Raw genomic sequence first — 22,005 nt, 5'->3', positions numbered from 1 at the left:
TCAGCCTCAGTTACCATATCTGCTAGTCTAAGTGTGCTCTATTGTACATAGGATTCTATAGGTAGGAAGATTTTTAAAATAAACTAACATTAAAAAAGAACTTACTATATGTGGGTGTAGTTTTGAGCTGTTATTTATTATCCCTTGCTTGATCTTCATAACTCTGGAAGGCAGGTGGTGTCATCTCCATTTCACTGTGGTGAATTCAAGGTTTAGGAAGATGTAGTGTCTTACCTAAAAAGATCTGTGTTAAGACCCTGGTCACTTTTAAATTCAATATCCATGTTATATTGATTCATTCAGTCTTTCCTTTTAAAATGCTCAATTATTAGCAATAATAGAGCCCTATGATCACTGACGGGTCAATTCCAACTTGTAGTAGCCCCATAAGATGGGGTAGTAGTAGTAGTACCTCACCAGATTTCTAAGATGTAGTACATTGCTATCTGTGCTGCCAACTGAAACAATAATTTGAATCCATGAATTGGTTCCTGGGAAAAGGATGAGCAGTCTGTTTCCATAAAGTTTTACAGCTTGAGAAACCTGATGAGAGATTTTGGTGAGTGAGAATCAATTTGTTGTGTACAGTAGAGTTGGAACAGACCCATAGCTGACCCTCCAGCTAGTTTTCAGAAGCAATTTATCATACAGGAGGAGATTGCCCATTCCTCTCACGTGGAGCAGCTGGTGGATTTGAACTACGTGCCTTCAGGATTGCAGTGTAGCCTCTTTGCCACTAGACTATTAGTGCTCTCTGAATTTGATGGTAGTGGGTTTTAATCTTTATGATAATAGACTGTTACATTTTGATCCTGCAGAGCAGCTGGTGGGTTTGAACTGCAGACCTTTCTTTTAGCACTTGAGCATGTACACACTATCATCAGGGCTCCTTTTAAAGGGATGATGCTATAGTTATGTACTGTCACTGTGATACTGACCAATAACTGACTCTGTAGTGGGTTTTCAGAGACTATAAATAACATGGGAGGAAATTTCCCATCTTTCTTCGACAGAGCAACTGGTAGATTTGGATGGCATGCCTTCAGCTTTACCTGTTAAGTTGATTAACCTGTTAACTCTAATTAACCTGTTAATATTAACTTTTAAATTTGAAAAACGAGGACAGCAATAAACACCTATGGGAGTTGGGGACTTTCAATATGATAACACAAAAGATTCTTCAATAATATTTCCTCGGCCAGCTTTTCGAAAACATAGCATTCATACCCTAAATTTTAATCTCTCAGCAGAACTTTTTGTTGTTATTTGTTTTGGTAGTGAGTAGAAGGAGGCATGAGAAGAGACAGTGAGGAACCATCTTTGGATTGTTGCTGTTGTTGTTGTTATGTGCCGTCGAGTCGCCTGCGACTCATAGCAACCCTATGTACAACAGCCCTAAACTCCGCTCTGTCCTGTGCCAATCACACTGTCTCCGACACTCCCATCCCAATTATCCCAGTCACTGAATCAATCCACCTCATAGAGGGCCTTCCTCTCCTGCTCTGTCCCTCCACCCTCCCAAGCATGATGTCCCTCTCTAAGGACCAGTCTCTCCTCACAACATGTCCGAAGTATGTTAGACGGAGCCTCAGAATCCTTGCCTCCAAGGAGCTACCCGATTTAACACTTTCCAGGACAAATCTGCTTGTTTTCCTAGCAGTCCACGGTATTCTCAACACTCTTCTCCAGCACCACAGCTCAAAGGCATCAATTCTTCTTCTATCCTCCCTGGTCGTTGTCCAACTCTCTGATGCATAACAAGTGATTGCGAAGACCATGGCCTGTATCAGACGCACCTTAGTCTCCAGAGAGACACCATTGCTCTTCAGTACTTTGGAGAGGTCCCTAACAGCAGACTTTCCCATGGCAATGCGCCTTTTAATTTCCTGGCTGCTGGTGCCAAGGCTGTTGACTATGGAGCCAAGCAAACTAAAGCTGTGTACAGTCTCAATCTCTTCACCATCCATGCTGATGCTGCCAATTGGTCCAGTGGTAAGAATCTTTGTCTTCTTGAGACTGAACCTCAATCCATATTGTAGGCTGCAGTCCTTGACACTGTGCAGCAGGCACTTCAGGTCCTCTTCAGTTTCAGCAAGCAGGGTTGTGTCATCTGCATAACGCAGATTGTTGATAAGTCGCCCACCAATCTTGGCCCCACATTTCTCCTCATAGAGTCCAGCCTCCCGGATAATCTGTTCTGCATATAGGTTGAGAAGGTATGGAGATAGGATGCATCCCTGGCGTACGCCCTTCCCAATTTTGAATCATGCAGTGTTCCCTTGCTCTGTTCTGACGACTGCCTCCTGGTCCAAGTATAAGTTTCGCATTAGAACGATCAAGTGTTCTGGGATTCCCTTCTTCGCAGAGTCAAGTGTCGCTGCCAGTCAACTTAACAGCGACAACCTGATGGGATTAAGCACGACAGAGATACACCACTCTGGGAGAGGATCAGAGAGTCAATGCAGCTTGATTTTATTGGGATAAGCACTTCACTTATATACACAGGAAGACAGGATAGGGTGGGTTTACAGACATGGGACATGCGTATTGGTTTGGAGAACCTCAGCCTTGTGCAGACCACTACTAGCTCAACAAATGCAGTAGTCATCTTCCCAGGTGGCAAGCTTTCTCAAGCTGGTACAGCCAAACACAGGGGAGCTTTCTCTACCCCATATTAAAGGCCACTGGGAGGCTTGCACCTGTCTGGAGCTCAGGCGACCCATCCTGGCCAGAGACCTTCCCTTCCTCTCCAACATCCCGCAACAATCAAGGATTAGGGGAAGAAGAAAGCTCATGAGTACATATTCCCACAGCACCCAGACCTCCAATTCAACTCCACTAATATTACTGAATTAGTCTCTAGGACTAATGTCTAAGGAAACTCTGGTGGGGTCCCAGGTTCCTTGTTGGGCTATTAACAAAAGGATTTGCAATTTGAACCCACCAGACACTCTGCGGGAGACATTTGAGACAGTGTCCTCTCATTTGGAAACCCACTGAACTGTGAGGTGGAATCAACTTGATAATGGGTTTGGTTTTTTGCAACAGCACTGATGACAAATGACCTCAGGGAGATGCAGAGAATCAGAATTTCATTGGAGAACACAGGTAAAGGGCCAATAATAGCAGCCTAACTTAGAATGAGTGCCAGTGGCTGCTATATCAAAAACAAAACAAAACAAAACAAAACAAAACAAAACAAAACAAAACAGAACAACCACCACCACCCCCCAAAAAACCCCCACAATACCAACAGCCAAAACACGGAAACTTGCCGTGAAGTTGCTTCTGACTCTGTGACCCTGTGGAATGGAGTAAAACTGCTTCCTACATTTCAAGCTGTAAATCTTTACTGAAGCAGACTATCAGCTTTTCATGGAGAAACTGCTGGATTCACATGCTAACCTTTCAGTTAGCAGTCAAGGACTTAACCATTGTACCACCAGGGCTGTAGTGTAAAATGTTTGGAGGAGAGGTAGAGAGCGTCTGCAAATTGGAGACTATGAAACCTTTAGTTTCCTGGTACCTGGTAGAAACCTGGTAGTTTCATGATGACTCATGGTTTGGTCAGGAAAGAAAATGTCTCAACAACAACAATATTCCTTGTTTTTGTACCTCACTCATCATCCACCCCTTCTTAATGACTATTGCCTGTATGAGAAGAACTGTTCAAACTATTTTTAAAGAAATGTACTTAGTAAGACTGAAAAGGTCTATATTGCGTGAAAATGAGCTTCAGGGAGAGATTTTAATCCTGTCATGATGTTGCTCATAGTAACTGTCAGAGAAATGGATTTCTTTTCAGTCTTTGACTTGTGATCCAAGGCCTTGCTAGGAGATTATAGAGAAAGATATTAGAACCAAGATGTGTGGGCCAACTCAATTACTGGTATGCTTACCAGTATTTCATCTTAAAAAATTTTGTGAATATTTCTACATAATTGCATATTTTTAGCAACTACTTCTCTGGAGGACATTTGGTAGTATGTATAAAAATTCTTCAAATATATGTATGCTTTGACCCCTAGAATTAGATATGTAGAACATTTTTCCAAGAAAATACTCTGAAGTAGCAAGTATTATTCATTCTATTAGCCTGTTGGTAAAAAGGTGAGTTGCACACTGAATCTACCAGCTTCTCCGAGGGAGAAAGAATGGGCAGTCTATTCCCCTGCAGTTTTCTACCTCTGAAAACCTGCTTTAAGGTCAGCTATGATTTGTTCAACTCAACAGCACACATCAACAATAACAGTATAATACAAAGAATAGTATAAGAAACATGCACCAGAAGATAAATTACAATATACTAATATTGTTGTTATTAAGTGACGTGGAGTCGTAGATGACTCATAGTGACCCTACGAACGAAAGACCTGAATACTTGTATAATTTCATCATTTCTCCAAGTTCATAGAGTTTTTGGAGGCAAGCTATTTCAGAAGTGGATGCCACTCCTACTTCCAAGCTTATTTTAATTGAGGAGCTCCACTAAACAGTGGTTACCATAGGTAACAATTTATCGCATTTGATACATCAGTGTCACAGTTTTTAGCATCACAACAACCACAAGTTACTTCAGTACAGTAAATGAATAGACCAGTACTACACCACTTAGAATAATGTTTGACCAAAACTATAATCAGGCCTGAGGGCCGCAGATTACAATCACCCACCTTTGGCTTGGTAGCATAACTTTCTATCTTCTGTTGTTGTTGTTAAGTGGCCTGAACACTTTTATAACTTCCATCGTTTCTCCAAGTTCATAGTGTTTCTGGAGGCAAGCTATTTCAGAAGTAGATGCCACTCCTGCTTCCTAGCTTGTTTTAATCAGGGAGCTCCACCAAACATTGTCCACCATAGGTAATCATTATTGCATTTGACACATCAGTGTCCCAATGTTTTTAGCATCACAGCAAATACAAGTTACCTCTGTACAGTCTGGTTCCCAGACCCCTACTGGTGAATAAATGCCTTTTTGAATAGGAGGCCATATACAGTAGTAAGTATTTGTGATCTTTACATTCAAATTTAGAATATTTTCATATAGATACTTATCTGTTAGAAAGTAATAGATAAAAATTACTACATATAGAATAATACTAGCTTTGAAAGTAGATATAATATATAGGAAAAACTCCTGAAAGAATATACCTAATTTTTTTATTGAGAGACTAAGGATGTTCTGTAGTAATTTCTACAGTATTTACCTGTAATAAACAAAATTGAAGAAAAGGAATAATTTGGAGGGGGGCAAATACTTCACTTTAGTAAACCTTGGATTCACTACTGTGAATGTGATGATATTATTTGCTTTCTAGGGTTACAAAGATTAGACAGAGATTAAACAAGCTAGTGATGTTTTAATATGTTCATTTTCTTGTTGAAGGTATTCTTGTTTTCTTCAAAGATATGCCCCACTATCTTCCAGTTATTAAATACAGACTTTGAATACAAGTGGCTGGTTAGTTGAAATGAAGGGAAAAATAGCTCAATGTCATCTTGCTTTCCTGTCAATGTGACATTTTAATACATAGTTTCCTCTGTGTTTTGGTCAAAGGGAGTGGCAGAAATTTTTGATGAGTATCTTTCAGAGACAGTTCATTTCTGCTAGACAACTTCTCCCACTTTATTTTTGGTTCCACTTTCTCCACCTGCCTCCTCGCATGGCACAGGTACCATCTGCTTTTGTTCTCTGGGATCCCTGAACTTTATTTAGTTCTACTTAGAAGGAATAATTGTAGGGAAAGCAGGACTATTATATTTTACTATAAATGACCTGTTTAGAGTACAGGATTCCTAGGAGAAGCTTCTCTATTGGATTGCTTTAAAAGATTGCCCCTACAAGGGTTGATGTTCACCTTTCCTTTCTCAACATGCTGTGATCTTTGCTATGTGATATAAAAATAATAAAGAGTGTATGGAAGATTAGTTACTTTTTGTTTCTAAGGATTTACATTTTATCTTCTGCATCTTGAAGAATTCTGTAATTGAAGAGACTCCCTTTCTGCAGGAAATTAGAGAATATGGCAAAATAAACTTTTTGTAAACAAAAAAATAGATAAATTATGTTTACGGCATTGAAGCCGACGAGGGAGAGAATAGTTTAAAAGTAATATATTTTAGGGCATTATGATTATCATGAGTCCGGAATGAGGGTTGCAGAGTGGAGTATACTCGGGGTGGGGGTGGGGGTGTGCAGGAGGTGGGGGATTGTGTACTAATGAAGGAGTTTTTCTTTTGCTTTTCAAGAAGAAGAGCAAACTTGGGGTGGGGGTGGGGTGGGAGGGGAGAAAAGTGCAACAATAAGTGAATGGATATCCAAAATCTCTGTAGATGTTCATCGAAATTAATAAAAACAAACAAAAAAATATTTAAAAAAAGGAAAAAAAATAGAAAGGTGCAGTTGTAACTATTATTTGTTTTCCCCTATTTATTCTTTCTTAGAGATCATCCTTTAATATGGGTTATTGTAAGAAGCAAAATAGACAATCTATTTTCTATTTAACAATTTCTGTACTGATTGTTAATAATTAATAAAAGAATAATTAAATAACTGATAAAATTATTACTACATAATAATTACACAATAAATAATAAATTTGATTTGAAATAAATGATTACTAAATAATAATCAAGCAATACATACTATTGATTAAATAACTAATAGATTGCATTCTTTCATGCAATTCATCACTAATGACAAATTCATCACTCTTGACGAGTTCTATTGCCACCTTGACTTCCATTGTATATGAGTAGGTTATTTTAAAAGTTTGATGTCCGTTTTTTCTACGAAGATGGCGCCGAAAGAGAAGAAGGAAGCCCCTGCCCCTCCCAAAACTGAAGCCAAAGCAAAGGCATTGAAGGCCAAGAAGGCAGTCCTGACGGGCGTCCACAGCCAAAAAAAGAAGAAGATCCGCACGTCACCCACGTTCCGGCGGCCTAAGACGCTGAGACTCCGACGGCAGCCCAAATACCCCCGGAAGAGCGCTTCCAAGAGAAACAAGCTTGACCACTATGCCATCATCAAATTTCCCCCAACCACTGAGTCAGCTATGAAGAAAATAGAAGATAACAACACACTTGTGTTCATTGTGGATGTCAAGGCCAATACGCACCAAATTAAACAAGCTGTAAAGAAGCTCTATGACATTGATGTGGCTAAGGTCAACACTTTGATTAGGCCTGATGGAGAGAAGAAGGCCTATGTTCCACTTGCTCCTGATTATGATGCTTTGGATGTTGCCAACAAAATTGGGATCATCTAAACTGAGTCCAGTGGGCTAATTCTAAATGTAATAAATTTTTCTCACCAAAAAAAAAAAAAAAAAAAGTTTGATGTCCAAATGGATTCCAATTATACAGATTCTAATGCTCTTACATGAAACATTAGAATATGGGGACATTATTCAGTTAATGCAAAAAATTATTTCACAGAAGTTTTATGAGATGGACTTTGAGAAACACTTTAGTACAATGTAGTAATTACAAAGATTATAAAAACTTTAATGCATGAGAATGGTTGTATAAACCACAATATGAATGAAGACTAATAGTGTGAAACACAATGGATATGAATACTTTGTAAGCAAACCAATATAAAATAAAATTTTTTTAAACCCCACAAAAACACAAACCCACACACATAAAAACTTTATTTTTACTTGCCTGACAGGGGAGATAGCATGATCATGAAGGTGGTTTTCCCAGGACAGACTTAGCCACTGAATTCCAAATGTACCGACCCCTGTGATTTCCCTGAAGGTGGGACACTCAACTGTGCAATCAGTCGTAGTGAAGGACCATGTTCGCACTTTCCCCCATTTAAAAAAAAAATCTAAAAGAGAAAGAAAAGAAAATCTCTAAACAAACTTTGTTCATTCATATATGAGAACACGTACAGTAAGGAAAGAAAGAAATATAGGGGTTTTTTTATTTTAATTTTTTTTAGCAAAACCAGTTTATTAAGGCAATAAGAGGCATAACTATAAAATAAAAGGTCATCAGTGCAAAAAGTGTTAAAGTGATAAGAACAGCGAACAGGGGGAAAGGACCCCTGGAAAGACAAAGGTGAAACCAGATCTTACAGCATCCTGTCAACAGAAAAAGAATAAGCATAGAGGTCTTTTTATTGCTTTTATTTAAATACAGATTTACTTATTTCTGAATGTAGAATTTGTTTTAATGTTTTTTAATTGATGATTTTAAAAGTATTTATGATTCGGACTGTTACCAGTTTGACATAAGATCTGTACTTGCATGTTGAACACAATTAATAAAATTGGGTTAATAAGACCATAATCTATTGATAGATTTATTTTTGCTTTCCAAATTTTAGACTGATGATAGCCATCAGCCTTAAGAGTATAAATTACTTTCCTGGAAAAGCTAACAAATTTCCCACTTCTGGTATAAGCAAGCCAGTTTAATTTTTTTAAGTTCTTGAAGAAGTTAATATACACATACATCTGATTCTTTCCAGTGTCAAATCCTGGTAGGTGATTATAGGCTGATATTTTAATTTTCTGAGGAATAATCTTGTGGCAAGTATTTAATGCACAACATCTTTCTCTTCTTACTTTAGACATGAGTGATCAGGAAGTTACTTATTCAGCACTGAGATTTCTTCAGTCCTCTTCAGAGTCACAGAATAAAGTAAGATCTGCTGGTACTCAGGGACCAGGGGAAACAGGACAAAAAGGTATTTGTTCTAATGTTCTGGAGTAATTTATCTCTCAAGGTTGTCAAACTTTTAATATTTGAAAAACAAAATGTCTATCTGCTGGCCAAATGAAACCATAATGGAGTAGAAATGTCAAAGAGTAGAATGGACACTTTTTCTTTTTCACAAATTTGAGAATGGAAAAACTAATGGACTCTGATTATCACAAAACATTCATAGCTGACCCTCCATTGGCTTTCTGAGCCTTTTTTCTTTTTTTAAAAAAATTATTTTACTTTATTATTTTTTGTGTATTACTGTCAAATCAGATATATTATCAGAGTAAATATTAATATTGAATATTATTACATTGTTTTTTATATTGTTGTGTTAATTACATAACAACATCTCTTGTGTTAAAGACGTGGTAAATTACACAGGAGGAGATGGTCCACATTTCTCGTGAGGAGCAACTGGAGGATTTGATCGTTTGGGTTAACAGTGCAACTCCTAGAATACCCTTTTGACTTGAATTTTTATTGCTTGATTGTCACTTAGATTTTGGTCAATAGTTAAGATAATTGTATTTGTTTGGTCAAGGAAGGAAATATTATTTATAATATTTTCCATTTCTTATACAGTCCTTATTTTTTTAGGACGTGAAGTGTTTTGGAGATTCTAACCTGTCCTTTATATTTCCCCATCCTCCTTTGTTTTAAACAGGTTTATAGAAGTATAATTGACATTAAATAAAGTGGATATGTTTAAAATGTACTATTTGATAGGTGCACACAACTCATTCATGATCAATTGATTTGTTTTTTCCTTAGAACACATATATCCATTTGCAGCTTTTGAGAAGATACACTACAAAACATACACAAAATAACAGTAACTTCAAATTGTGCAGCCATTTTTTACTCTTATTTTTCATTTTGATCCTTCATCATTAACATAAACTCACTGTTCTCTAAGTTTTCTGTCTAATCTTTTGAGTTGCTTTTGAGCTAACAACTACTGTTTAATTTTAAGAGACTTCAGGAATATGCTTGTGGTAAAGTAAATATTTTTAGGTATTATCTTAGGACAATAGTTTCAGAGATTCATGCAACCTAAATGACTCCAAAAATTTTTGGCTTCCATGAGAATTTTAAATTCTATTCTGCATTTCTCCTTTTTTGATCAGGATTCTTCTACAGAATTTTTGATCAAGACATTCAATAAATCAACTTACATGATATGATGCTTCTATGAAGAAGAATTTCAGGAAAACAATTTTTTTTATCTCACTTAATTTTCAATCACTTAGTTTACAGGTTTAGTGAACCAAGTTATTTCTCTGAAGATGATGATGATTCCTCACCCTCATCTTTTATTTTAAAGAGTTTTCAGTGCCCTGGCGTCTCACGGCGATAACTCTGGGGGTTCTCTCTTTGTTTCTATTGATGACAGTTGCTGTGTTGGGGAGTATGGGTAAGTATTGGAGTATATTCATTTGATGTGATTAATGGCTCACTCAGCCACACATTCATTCATGCACTCAAACACACTCATTCACACTCTCACTGCCTTTAAATCTGACTCATAGCTGACCCTCCATTGACTTTCTGAGCCTTTTTTCTTTTTTTTTTTAAATTATTTTACTTTATTATTTTTTTGTGTATTACTGTCAAATTAGATCTGACTGGTACAGGAGGAGATTGTCCCTCCTTCTCCTGGTGGATTCGAACCACACACCTCTGGGACTGTAGTGCAACTTCTTGCCACTAGGCCACCAGAGCTCCTGGCCTTTATTTATTAATGAGAAGAAATGGTCCATCTTTCTCTCCCTGAAATGAGAATAACAGCAACAAATGGTGCATATTTTAACTATTCCACATTAGCTGTTCCTGGCTACAATTAGGCAGTGTCTCAAGTGACTCTTGGCTTTACCACCTTTACATCACAGTGTCATTTTCTTTTCCTTACTGATTTCCATTGACCCTGAAGCTGTGATGGTGCAGCTGTCTTATTTCGTAATATTACTTCTGATAAAGAACTTAGTGTTTTGCCATCTGATTTAGGTTGTGTGCAAATCTTAATAAACATGATTTGAGAAATGTCTGTTCAAGAGAAACTGTGACTGTGTTTTTAATTTTTCTAAGTATACTGTGAGGAAGTGGCTTAAGGAAAAAGAGTAACTCTACACAGAAAGGAATTGATGAGTGCAAACCAAAAGGTTGTTGGTTCCTCTCAGAGGTGAATGGAAAGAAAGACTTGGCCAGCTTGGCTTCTGAAAAATCAGCTATTGAAAACCTACGGATCATAGTTCCACGATCATATGCTATGTTGTTGTGTATCATTGAGTCTGAACCAACCAATAGCAGAACCTCCAGCAGGTTTTCATTGGCAGTAAATCACACAGGAGGAGGCTGCCCACTTTTCTCCCGTGAAGCACCTAATATATTTCAGCTACCTACCTTTTTGTTGGCAGTGCATTTCCTTACCATTATCAGAGCTTCCTCAGCTATGCAATGTTGTTGTTTTTTTGTATACCATAGAGTCAGAACCAACCCATCATGAGTTTTCAGTCAGTTGTGCGGGTGGAGATTTTGCATCTTTCTCCTGGGAAGTAGCTGATGGATTTGCACTGTGTTGCATACTTTTGGGATTGCAGCACAGCTTTTTGCCTCTAAACCTTCATGGGTTGCCATAAACTGGAATCAATCTGACAGCAAAAGTTTTGTTTCCCCCCACCCCCTGGTGTATTTCTATATAAGAATATTTCATGGTGTTGAATCAAAGCTACATCTTTCAGTTCTTTTATAGAAAATAACCAACAGCTTGCAGTTCAATACAATTACATATATGAATTTTATTCACTTTCTTTCCTCACCCAGATAGTTTACTGACGTGGGTAATAATTGTGAAGTCACTTCAGGCTTCTTAGTATAAACTTCGAGGCTTGGATACGTTGATGAATGCTGCCTGACTTATTCTTACACTGGATTCAAGCACAGTGGCAGTTACAAGAATACTGCATGCCTAGGCAGGTTTTATTCTGTTGTGTGCAGCATTGTTATCAATTGGAACAGCCTTAATGGGACCTAATAACCATCAACTTATTTCTAAATGATGTGCTAATTGTTACAAATAATCTAAGTTGAAAAATAATACCAGCATAGTTTTCTTCAGATATATTGTTTTATTTAGCATGTTTTTAAGTTACTAATATTGAGAAATTTGATGTTTCCACTCCTGTGGTCAATGAATTAATGTGTTACTTTCTAAATGACAAATTACTAATTGATGAAATGTCTTGGTTGCCAAAGTGATACTTTTTGTTTCATCTTAAATGTCAATATTAAAATCTTATGAATATTTTCTATTTTATATTATTGTTATAAATTTTAGTTTTTCAGCATATTCAAGAAAAACATTACCAGGAGGAAATTCTACGAAATCTTAGTCAAAATTGCCACAATATGCAAAACGATAGCTATATGAAGGAGCAGAAGAAAGTTGATTCATTAGTTGTAAAAAAGAACAGATGTAACAGAAAAAGTAAAATCTATTCAAAATCTTTCCAAAAAACAGGTATGGAGGACATTTTGAAGAAAGTTGTGTGACTTGGCATTATTTCTTCTCTCTTCAGAGCTTTGAACCCAGGGAAATAGATTTAAAATGTATGGTAGTAGTTTAAGTATTGGATGATTTTAGATGTAATGGATAACTATGGGGTTGAGAACCCAATAACCATGATGGACTAATGTTGTTGTTATGTGCCATTGAATCGCCTGCTACTCATAGCGACCCTTAGCCCTGCTCTATCTCTTGCCAATCTTATTGTCTCCGACACGTCTATCCCCAGGACTAAAATAGAACACGATTTTTAAAAAAATTCAGTGAAAATTCTTATACTGTTTCAAACAAGTGAAACTGTGTTAGCTCTCCTGAAAATTTGGATCATTTTTAGTCAATGAGAAATTAGATATTTCCATATGGTGCTTATGTGGAATATGGACATTATCTGTAAAATTTTACTTAGGCTAAGATGAGCACCAGGGACTTTATTTGGATTAATTATAAAGATAATTGTGTTTCCATTATTTTCTTTATGTCAGATATAAGGGTGACATTTTTCTACTTCAGATCTGTTTGTGACAAATAGATTTTTCCTGAAGTACATCTACAAAATTTGTCAAGATATTTATACTTGTGCGACTCTATATGATGATATAATTAAAATATTTAAGAAAACAATGTTAAATCATATCAAATAGATTCTGGAACTTTGCATAATGATTTAATGAAGTAATCTGATAAACAACTGTACAATAATTATTTAAGATTTACAGTTTCCATATTAAGAAACCAAATACTTAATGTATTTGTGTATGCCAGGAAAGATATACTGTATTATTAAGGATAAGGAACATGGTAAAGTTTTGTACATTTTTTAAATATATAGAAAGAAGAGAAGACTATTATAATTGCTTCTTTTATTTAGATGGCATTCTATTAGTTTTATGAATCTCATGTTATTACTATAATAGCTCTTATATTTTATTTAGTTGGAGAGGACTGTTAAATATATTATTTTAATTTACAGAATAACAAATGACAAGAAGTTTAATGATTCACCTCATATGTTGTAGGCAGACTTGAGGAATATAGATGGTCTTGTTGTGGAATAAACTGTTATTACTTTACCACTGAACATAATACCTGGAAAGGATGTTTGCAGATTTGCCAACATTACCAGTCAACCCTTTTGAAGATAGATGATGAAGAGGAAAAGGTATTATACATTATTATGTTCATGTTTAATCTCTTACACTCTGTCTCTTGCATTTAATCCCTTGCACTCACCTTTTGACTCAAGATATAGAGGACAGGAGAGTCCAGTTAGGGAAATCTCTGACAACTCTTCATGTTGTGTTTTCTGTATCATTAAGTTTCCCAGACGTCCCTGCCTGCTAATGTTGTTGAGTCCCATTGAGTCGGAACCAACCCATAGCTGAACCTCCAGCGAATTTTCAGAGACAGTAAATCACATGAAAGGAAATTATTCATCCTTCTCCCCTGTGGAGCAGCTAGTTGATTTTAAATGTATGCCTTTGGGACTGAAGCACAGTTTCTTACCGCTAGGCCACCAAAGCTACATATATTTACTCAATCAAGCAGCATTCAATGCCTGTTATCTCTTATGATCATCATAATGTCCAAAGTAGAAATCTTCTATAAATGTCAGCTTTGGTCTTAGCAGTCACCAGTCTCTCATTCTAAGGAGTCTGCAGGAGACATCTTTCCCCCATCCCCCACCCCTGAGAAGTATGCTTTTTCCTCCATGAAGTGCTTAATTCTTTTAGTAACTTACCTTCTAGAACCAGCACTTTTCCCTAAAAGGTAGACTTGAACTTGTCAGCTGTTTCCCAAAAGAAAGCAGAGTCAATTGGCTTGGAAATCCTGTGAGGCAGTTTTACTCTGTTCTGTAGGGTTGTTTTGAGTTGGAGTCAACTTGTCAGCAATGGGTTGGTTTGATTTTGGAGACAGGATGACAACTCTAAAGAAACTTGAAGCATGGTCTTCTTGTTGTTATTATTAGTAACTCAGGAGCCATTCTGTTTGAGATTGAATCCAGTTCTGCCACTTACGAGTTGCATAACCTTGAGTAAATTACTCAGTCTTTTGAGGCCTCAGCTTTCCCCAGTGCAAAATATAATAAGAAGAAATACGAAAGATTTGATAGCTGGATAAAAACTCATTGATTTTCATGCAACTGTATGTTACATTTGTTGCTGTTTTTGTTGATTGCCTTCAAGCTGAGCAAGATTCATCATGACCCTTTGAACAAAAGGCCTGAAACCCCTCTACAACTATCAACATTTATCAAAGTTCATAGTTTCAAGAGGCATGTTGTTTAGGAAGTGGATGCCACCCCTACTTCCAAAAGTTATATTCTTTTAATTTTCCAAGAGGGTAGTGTAGGAGGGGCCTGGGTTGGGAGGGGAGAAAAGTTCAACAATGAATGAATGGATCCCCCCACAAAAAAAAGAATGGGGGAAAAATAAACAAAACCAGACCATAACCATTAACTACTTTACATTGACTTTTAGAGAGATGAAAATGAGAATGATCATGGGAGGAACAAAATAAAACAAGAGGGAGAATTTGAGAAAAAGAGGGGGTGAGAGGGAGGGAAGAGAAGGGGTAGCAGGAGAGTGGGGGAAAGCAAGGTGAAGGAGAAGAAAGGAAGGGTAGCAAGGAAAAGGGGGAAGGAGAGAAGAATTAGTGGGAAAAGAAAGGATAGGAAGAAAAGGGGAAGAAGGGAAAGACAGGGGCATGGGCTCAGCATGGACATGTCACCGTTACTGTGCCCTCACATGATCAGTGGTGGCTAGGACTGCGGAGATGCACAGGGTTTTCATTGGCTAGCTTTTGGAAGCCCAGTGCCAAGCCTTTCTTTATTATCTGTTGAGTCTATCAACACGGTTGAAACTTATTCAGCATCACAACAACACATAAGCCTCCACTGACAAATGAGTGGTGGCTGCATATGCTTTACTGAACCTAATCTCCTGCACAGAAGGTGAGAATTCTACAAAAACCATCAGTGCTTTCATTATACAGAACTAAACCAACAAGAGATGGGAATAAAATGGTCTCTGGGGCTCATCGGAATGTTGTTCCACCTGAGATGTGCGAAGATGCTAGGAGCAACAGCCATATAATTACTCACAATTCTTTGGAGGGACAGGAACAAGCCTCAGATCAACCAAAGACTAGTGCCGGGCTGGTTTTTGTTTTACTGTTTTATTCTAGAACATATATTTATCTCTACAAATGTTCCAAAGCCTAGCCTGACTTTAAAATACTCTCTAATTAAAAAAAAAGTTACATTTGCTTGGTTATATTATGTCAAAGTGTTTCTATTTATTAAAAAAAATGAAAAGTGAAATTAGATGGATCTTAGCTGAAAGCAGGGAATACCAGAAGAATGTCTATCTGTGTTTCATTGATTATGCAAAGGCATTTGACTGTGTGGATCATAACAAACTGTGGCTGACTGTGAGAAGAATGGGAATCCCAGAATATTTAATCATGATAATGCGAAACCTATACTTGGAACAAGAGGCAGTCATCAGAACAGAGCAGGTTAACACCGCATGGTTCAAAATTGGGAAGGGTGTACGCCAGGGATGTGTCCTGTCTCCATACTTTTTCAACCTGTATGCAGAGCAGATTATCGGGGAGGCTGGCCTCTATGAGGAGAAGTGTGGCATCAAGATTGGTGGAAGATCTATTAACAATCTGCATTATGCAGATGACACAACCCTGCTTGCTGAAACTGAGGAGGACCTCATGCACTTGCTGCAGAGGGTCAAGGACTGCAGCCTTCAGTATGGACTGAGGCTCAATGTCAAGAAGACAAAGATTCTCACCACTGGACCAATTGGTAGCATCAGGATGGATGGCGAAGAAATTGAGATTGTTCACAGCTTCAGTTTGCTCGGCTCCACAGTCAACACTCTTGGCACCAGCAGCCAGGAAATAAAAAAATGTATTGCAATGGGAAAGTCTGCTGTTAGGGACCCCTCTAAAGTACTCAAGAGCAACGGTGTCTCTCTGGAGACTAAGGTGTGTCTGATACAGGCCATGGTCTTTGCAATTACTTGTTATGCAACAGAGAGTTGGACAATGGCTAGGGAGGACAGAAAGAGAATTGATGCCTTTGAGCTGTGGTGCTGGAGAAGAGTATTGAGTGTACCATGGACTGCCAAGGAAACAAACGGATTCATTCTGGAGAGGGTTAAACCAGGCTACTCTTTGGAGGCAAGGATTCTGGGGCTTTGTCTGACATACTTTGGACATGTTGTAAGGAGAGAGAGGTTCTTGGAGAGGGACATCATGCTTGGTAGGGTGGAGGGACAGTTCAGGAGGGGAAGACCCTCTATGAGGTGGATTGATTCAGTGACTGGGGTAATCGGGATGGTTGTATCAGAGGCAATGCGACTGGCACAGGATAGAGCAGGGTTTAGGGGTGTTGTACATAGTGTGGCTATGAGTCGCAAAACACTCGACAGCACATAACAACAACAACAATAGTAACAATGATATTGAAATTGTCTTTTTCATTTATTATGGTTGTTATTGTTGATTGCCTTCAAGTCAAGCATGACTCATAGCGACCCTATGAACAAAAGGCCTGAAGCCCCTCTACAACTATCAATATTTATCAAAGTTCAGAAAAGTATTCAGAAAGGCCAACCTGAGTCTTTTATTTATAATTTAGAGATACAATAAAAATTTGTATGTAAAATTACTGCATAATCTAAATCACAACATAAAAGAATTTGTAATATTGGGTTATCAAAAAATTTGTAAGTTTGAGTCAGTAAAACAAAAAATAAAAACCTATATTTTAACATACACTCAGTGATTTAATCAGACATTATGTATCAATTTTGACATATTACATTTGCTAAATTTACTGAATACTTCCAAATACTTCCTCTTTTCTCTTCACCTTTCAAAATCACTAGCGTGCAGAAAGTTTTGAGTGCACATGCATGCTTTTATTTTAATGAGTTTGTTTTGATGATTCTTTCACTTAAGAATATGTTATGCCAAAGCAACTATGAGATATCATCTCACCCCAGTAAGAATAGCAAAATTTAACAAAACAGCAAACAACAAATGCTGGCAAGGTTGCAGAGAAACTGCAATCCTTATTCACTGCAGATCGGACTGTAAAATGGTGCAACCACTATTGAAGGCAGTATTGTGCTTTCTTAAATATTTAGAAATAGAAATACCATTTGACTCAGCAGTTCCACTACTGGGAATATACCCTAAAGAAAGCAGAACTGACACCCAAGCAGATATATGCACAACCATGTTTATTGCTTCTTTTTTCACAATAGCAAAGAGTTGGAAACAACCTAGGTGCCCGTTAACAAATGAATGGATAGAGAAGCTACAGTATATTCACATAATGGGATACTATGCAGCACTGAAAACCAAAGAACTCATCAAGTATTATACAAAATGGGTAACCCTTGAGGACATAATGCTGAGTGAAATATCAGCACAAAAGGACAAATACTGCATAGTGCCACTTTTGTAAAGTGGAACTGACATTGGGGTTGGCAGGAAACTAAGAGGGGGTAAATAATGTATACTGCATTGAAACAGATGAGGAAGAGAACTGATTAATAGGAATATATGATTGGGTATTATTGTTATGACAAGAGTCCAGAATGAAAGCTGCATAGTGTAGTGGACTTGCAGGGGCAGGGGGGATTGTATAACAATGAAAGAATTTTTTTCCTCACTTTTCAAAGAGAAAAGTGAATTATGGGGGAGGGGTGGGCAGGGAGGAAAGTGTATAACAATGAATGAATGGGAATCCAAAGTCTCTGTAAACTTTCATTAAATTTAAAAAAAATAAAAAACACCGATGTCACACACACCCACACACACACACACAAACAATATGTGATGCACGGTTTTCTGTATTTTTAAATATTCTTTGGGAGGATGGTTCTTAATAGGTGGATACATTCTCATAAATAGTTTAATAATCTCTCTGTTGCTGCAATAAAAATTTCTATTTTTCTATGTTTTAAATAATCATTGAAGTTTTAAGTCATTTTTATTTAATTTATTTTCTTTTAATTTTTTTGTGTGTGTACCGTCAAATTGGATCTGAATGGTGCAGGAGGAGATTGTCCCTCCTTCTCCAGCAGACCATCTGGTGGATTCAAACCATGCACCCCTGGGATTGCAGTACAGCTTCTTGCCACTAGGCCACCAGAGCTCGTCAAGAGCCATTTTTAACATAAATAATCTATTGAGAAAAATTGTGTGTATTGGAGATATAATTATTGAGAGGAAAAATGTTTTTTTTTCTAGGAAGGAATGGTGAAGGATGATGTGGAGGGTAGCAGAATTGTAGCCATAGAAAGAGCTGGCCTATTATCCAATCCATCTTCTCTTCTTTTATATACTTGATGATATTTTAGTCAAATCATATATTTTGTTTTCTTTATAGGTTTTCATTCAATCTCAGGCTTATAAAGATATTTTCTGGATTGGATTATCATATCACGAGAAAGAAAAAGATTGGAAATGGGTCGACAGCAGCAAGTCATCTAACTAGTAAGTCTCTGGAATACATTCAAAGTCTATAATTGGAGATAAAGTTGGAATGATTATATCTAAGAAGAATCCTCCCTTATTTAATTTTCAAGTAGAGGTTGTTGGTAAGAATAAATAAAATAGTTAAGAAAGTATTTGAAGGAGTATGGTTGAAGAGGAGGAGAAGTGTAGCATAGAGCTATTAATAATAATGCAAATGTGCTACAAAGTACATGCTCAGAAGCGTCAGTTATGAGGTACATGAACTAAAGCAAAATAATAAGGTGACATTAAGTGCCTAAATTACCCTGATTATGCCACAGTGATCCATCTTATCAATAACAAATATTCTGAACATCCTCAAAATTAATTTAGAGTATATATATATACACACACATACACATATATACATATACATATACATATACATACACATACACATACACACACACACACACATACATATACACATACATATACATATGTTAAACAATATATTTACAAATCTATTAGAGTGTGTGTATATATATATATATATGAAAAGATATATATATATATGTTTAGAGTATATATAGGAAAAATATATATACATATATACGTACACACACACACATATATAAAAGTTATACAAGTGTTCAGGTCTTTCATTCATAGGGTTGCTATGAGTTGTCTATGACATGATGGCACTTAACAACAACAACAACAATATGTGTGTGTATACACTGTGTTTCTAAGAATGCTTGGAATAATAATAATTGGTCTTCACTGTTCTGTTAATTTGCTGTCCTAAGGAAACTTGAGATTACTCAACTCTGTTCCATTGGTGTGTCAAATGCCATAATGGTTACACAAGGTTGACAGTGTTTGGTGGAGCTTCCAGATTAACACAGGCTTGGAAGCAGGAGTTGTATCCACTTCCTAAACAACATACCTCTGGAAACTCTATGAACTTGGAGAAATGATAATAGTTATAAAACAGGGTTAAAGGTTTTTTGTTCATAGAGTCACTATGAGTTGTGATCTACTCAATGGCACTTAACATCCACCACCACCAAAAGATGGCTACTTTAAACCCACTAGCACTTCCATGGGAAAAAGATGAAGCAATCTGCTTCCATTATGATTTACTACTTTGGAAACTCTTTGGGGGCAGATCTTTATCTTACAGAATCTTTAAGAAGCATTGACTTGAAAGCAATAGTCTAAGTACAGAGATTATAGTCCTTCATTACAGTCTTTATATTTTGAAATGGAATAGTTTAGAAAAGAAAAATAAAATGAAACAGGGATGTCTTCTAAAGTAAAGAAAAAATTTGTTTTACACAAGCCACATCAGAATAAGTTCCACCTTTCATAGGCTGGTAAATTTCCTTTATGGTCATAGAAGCTGGCCAATATTAGAACCCAGATCAGAGTTTATCTCCAGAGTTGATTGGTAAGAAGAGTCCAAATGAGTCAGCCCAGTAGATATGGTGAGGTAAGGAGTACATATAATAGTAATGCAGAAACGACATCCGCTTCCTAAACAACATGCCTCTGGAAACTCTATGAACTCTGATTAATATCGAGAGTTGTGTTCATAGAGTCACTATGAGTCGTGCTGAACTCCAAGTCAATCAATGACAACAACAATAACAACAATATATATTAGTAATATAATAAATATATTATTTATTAAATTTCACACACAAAATAATCCTGAAGGATCATCCAAAACCAGCAAGAATAGTATATTGACAGAGAACTGCCAGAAGTTCAAGTGCATTTAGAAAAAGCTGTGGCATCAGGGACATTATTGCTGATGTCAGTTGGACCTTGACAAAAAGAGAATATTAGAAAAAAATATCTATTTGTGTTATATTAACTATACAAAGGAATTTGAATATGTAGATTATAAAAAACTATGAATCAACACTTTTGGTACCAGCAGCCAGGAAATTAAAAGACGAATTGCATTGGGAAAGTTGGCTATCAGAGACCTCTCCAGAGTGCTGAAGAGCAACGATGTCAGTCTGGAAACTAAGGTGTGCCTGATCCAGGACATAGTCTTTGCAATTACTTACAGTGCTTCAGAAAGCTTATAATGACTAGGGATGATAGACAATTGTTGCCTTTGAGCTGTGGTGTTAGAGAAGAGTATTGAATATACCATGGACTGCCAGAAGAACAAACAGGTTCATCCCAGAAAGGGTAAAATCAGGCTGCTCCTTGGAGGCGAGGATCCTGAGGCTCATTTGACATACTTTGGGCAGGTTTTAATACAGGGCCAGTCCTTGGAGAGGGACATCGTGTTTGGAAGCATGGAAGGACAGCACAGGAGAGGAAGACCCTAGATGTCATGAATTGATTCAGTGACTGGGGTAATGAGGGTAGGTGTGTCAGAGACAATAGCTTGGCACAGGATAAAGCACGGTTTAGGGCTGTTGTACATAGGGTCACTATGAGTCAGAAGCGACTTGATGACACATAACAGCAGCAACAACAACAATGGCTTGTATTGAAAAAAATGGAAATCTCAGAACATCTAATTATACTCATTCAAAATTTATGCTTAAGCCAAGAAGCTGTTGTCTTATCAGAGGAAGGCAAGACATTATGGTTTAAAATCAAGAAAGTTGTGCATCCAGGCTCTATTCATTTTCCACATATATTCAACTTGTATGCATGTTTCAAGGTAGATCCAGTCCTTGGAGAAGGACGTAATGCTTAGGAGGGTGGAGGGACAGTGCAAGAAAGGAAACCCCTTGATAAAATGGATTGATTCAGTGACTGGGGTAATGGGAGTAGGTGTGTCAGAGACAATAAGATTGGCAGAGGTTAGAGCAAGCTTTATATTATTTCAAACTTCAGAATTAAATTATTGACTCTGTGTGATTTCTCTTCTACAGCAATTTTACTGAGAAAGGACACTGTGCATTTTTATCTTCAACAAGAATAACAAGTATGGACTGCTTTGAAACCTACAACTGTATTTGTAAGAAGAAAATTGATTGTATTTTCTGATGAAAAACAATGTGAAAATGACAATTTGTCATTTTTCTGTTTGACTTTTAGAATAATTTGTGATTAGATTATTTACAAAGAAACATTTTTGACTGCAAGGTTAAAGCCACTGTGGAAAGAAATATAGATGATATATAAGAATCAAGTGCTCGAAAAGAGGGAAAAAAGAGTCAAGGGATCATAGATGAATGCATATTTGTGATATACCCATGCAATGG

The 22,005-nt window shown here is 37.0% G+C and overlaps 1 protein-coding gene across 1 annotated transcript; it reads left to right on the top strand.

Annotated features, from left to right (window-relative positions):
* Window positions 1–8,586: 8,586 nt before the first annotated feature.
* On the top strand, window positions 8,587–21,787 carry LOC102843126 (killer cell lectin-like receptor 5-like). The gene is made up of 6 exons (XM_006888459.1): window positions 8,587–8,701; window positions 10,046–10,135; window positions 12,056–12,193; window positions 13,300–13,442; window positions 18,699–18,805; window positions 21,673–21,787. The coding sequence occupies exons 1-6, from the start codon at window positions 8,587–8,589 to the stop codon at window positions 21,785–21,787; spliced, it is 708 nt and encodes a 235-aa protein (XP_006888521.1).
* Window positions 21,788–22,005: the final 218 nt, after the last annotated feature.

This window comes from Elephantulus edwardii, unplaced genomic scaffold (assembly GCF_000299155.1).
Source record: "Elephantulus edwardii isolate Elephantulus edwardi_28Jun2011 unplaced genomic scaffold, EleEdw1.0 scaffold00067, whole genome shotgun sequence".
Taxonomy (NCBI): domain Eukaryota; kingdom Metazoa; phylum Chordata; class Mammalia; order Macroscelidea; family Macroscelididae; genus Elephantulus; species Elephantulus edwardii.
The sequence above is the reverse complement of the archived record's forward strand: the minus strand, read 5'-3'. Positions and strand labels throughout refer to the sequence as shown.

Coding starts and splice junctions, on each gene's coding strand:
- LOC102843126 (XM_006888459.1), top strand. CDS start 8,587: ATGAGTGATCAGGAAGTTACTTATTCAGCACTGAGATTTCTTCAGTCC. Junction 8,702..10,045: donor AGGGGAAACAGGACAAAAAG/GTATTTGTTCTA, acceptor TTTATTTTAAAG/AGTTTTCAGTGCCCTGGCGT. Junction 12,194..13,299: donor AGTTGTAAAAAAGAACAGAT/GTAACAGAAAAA, acceptor CATATGTTGTAG/GCAGACTTGAGGAATATAGA.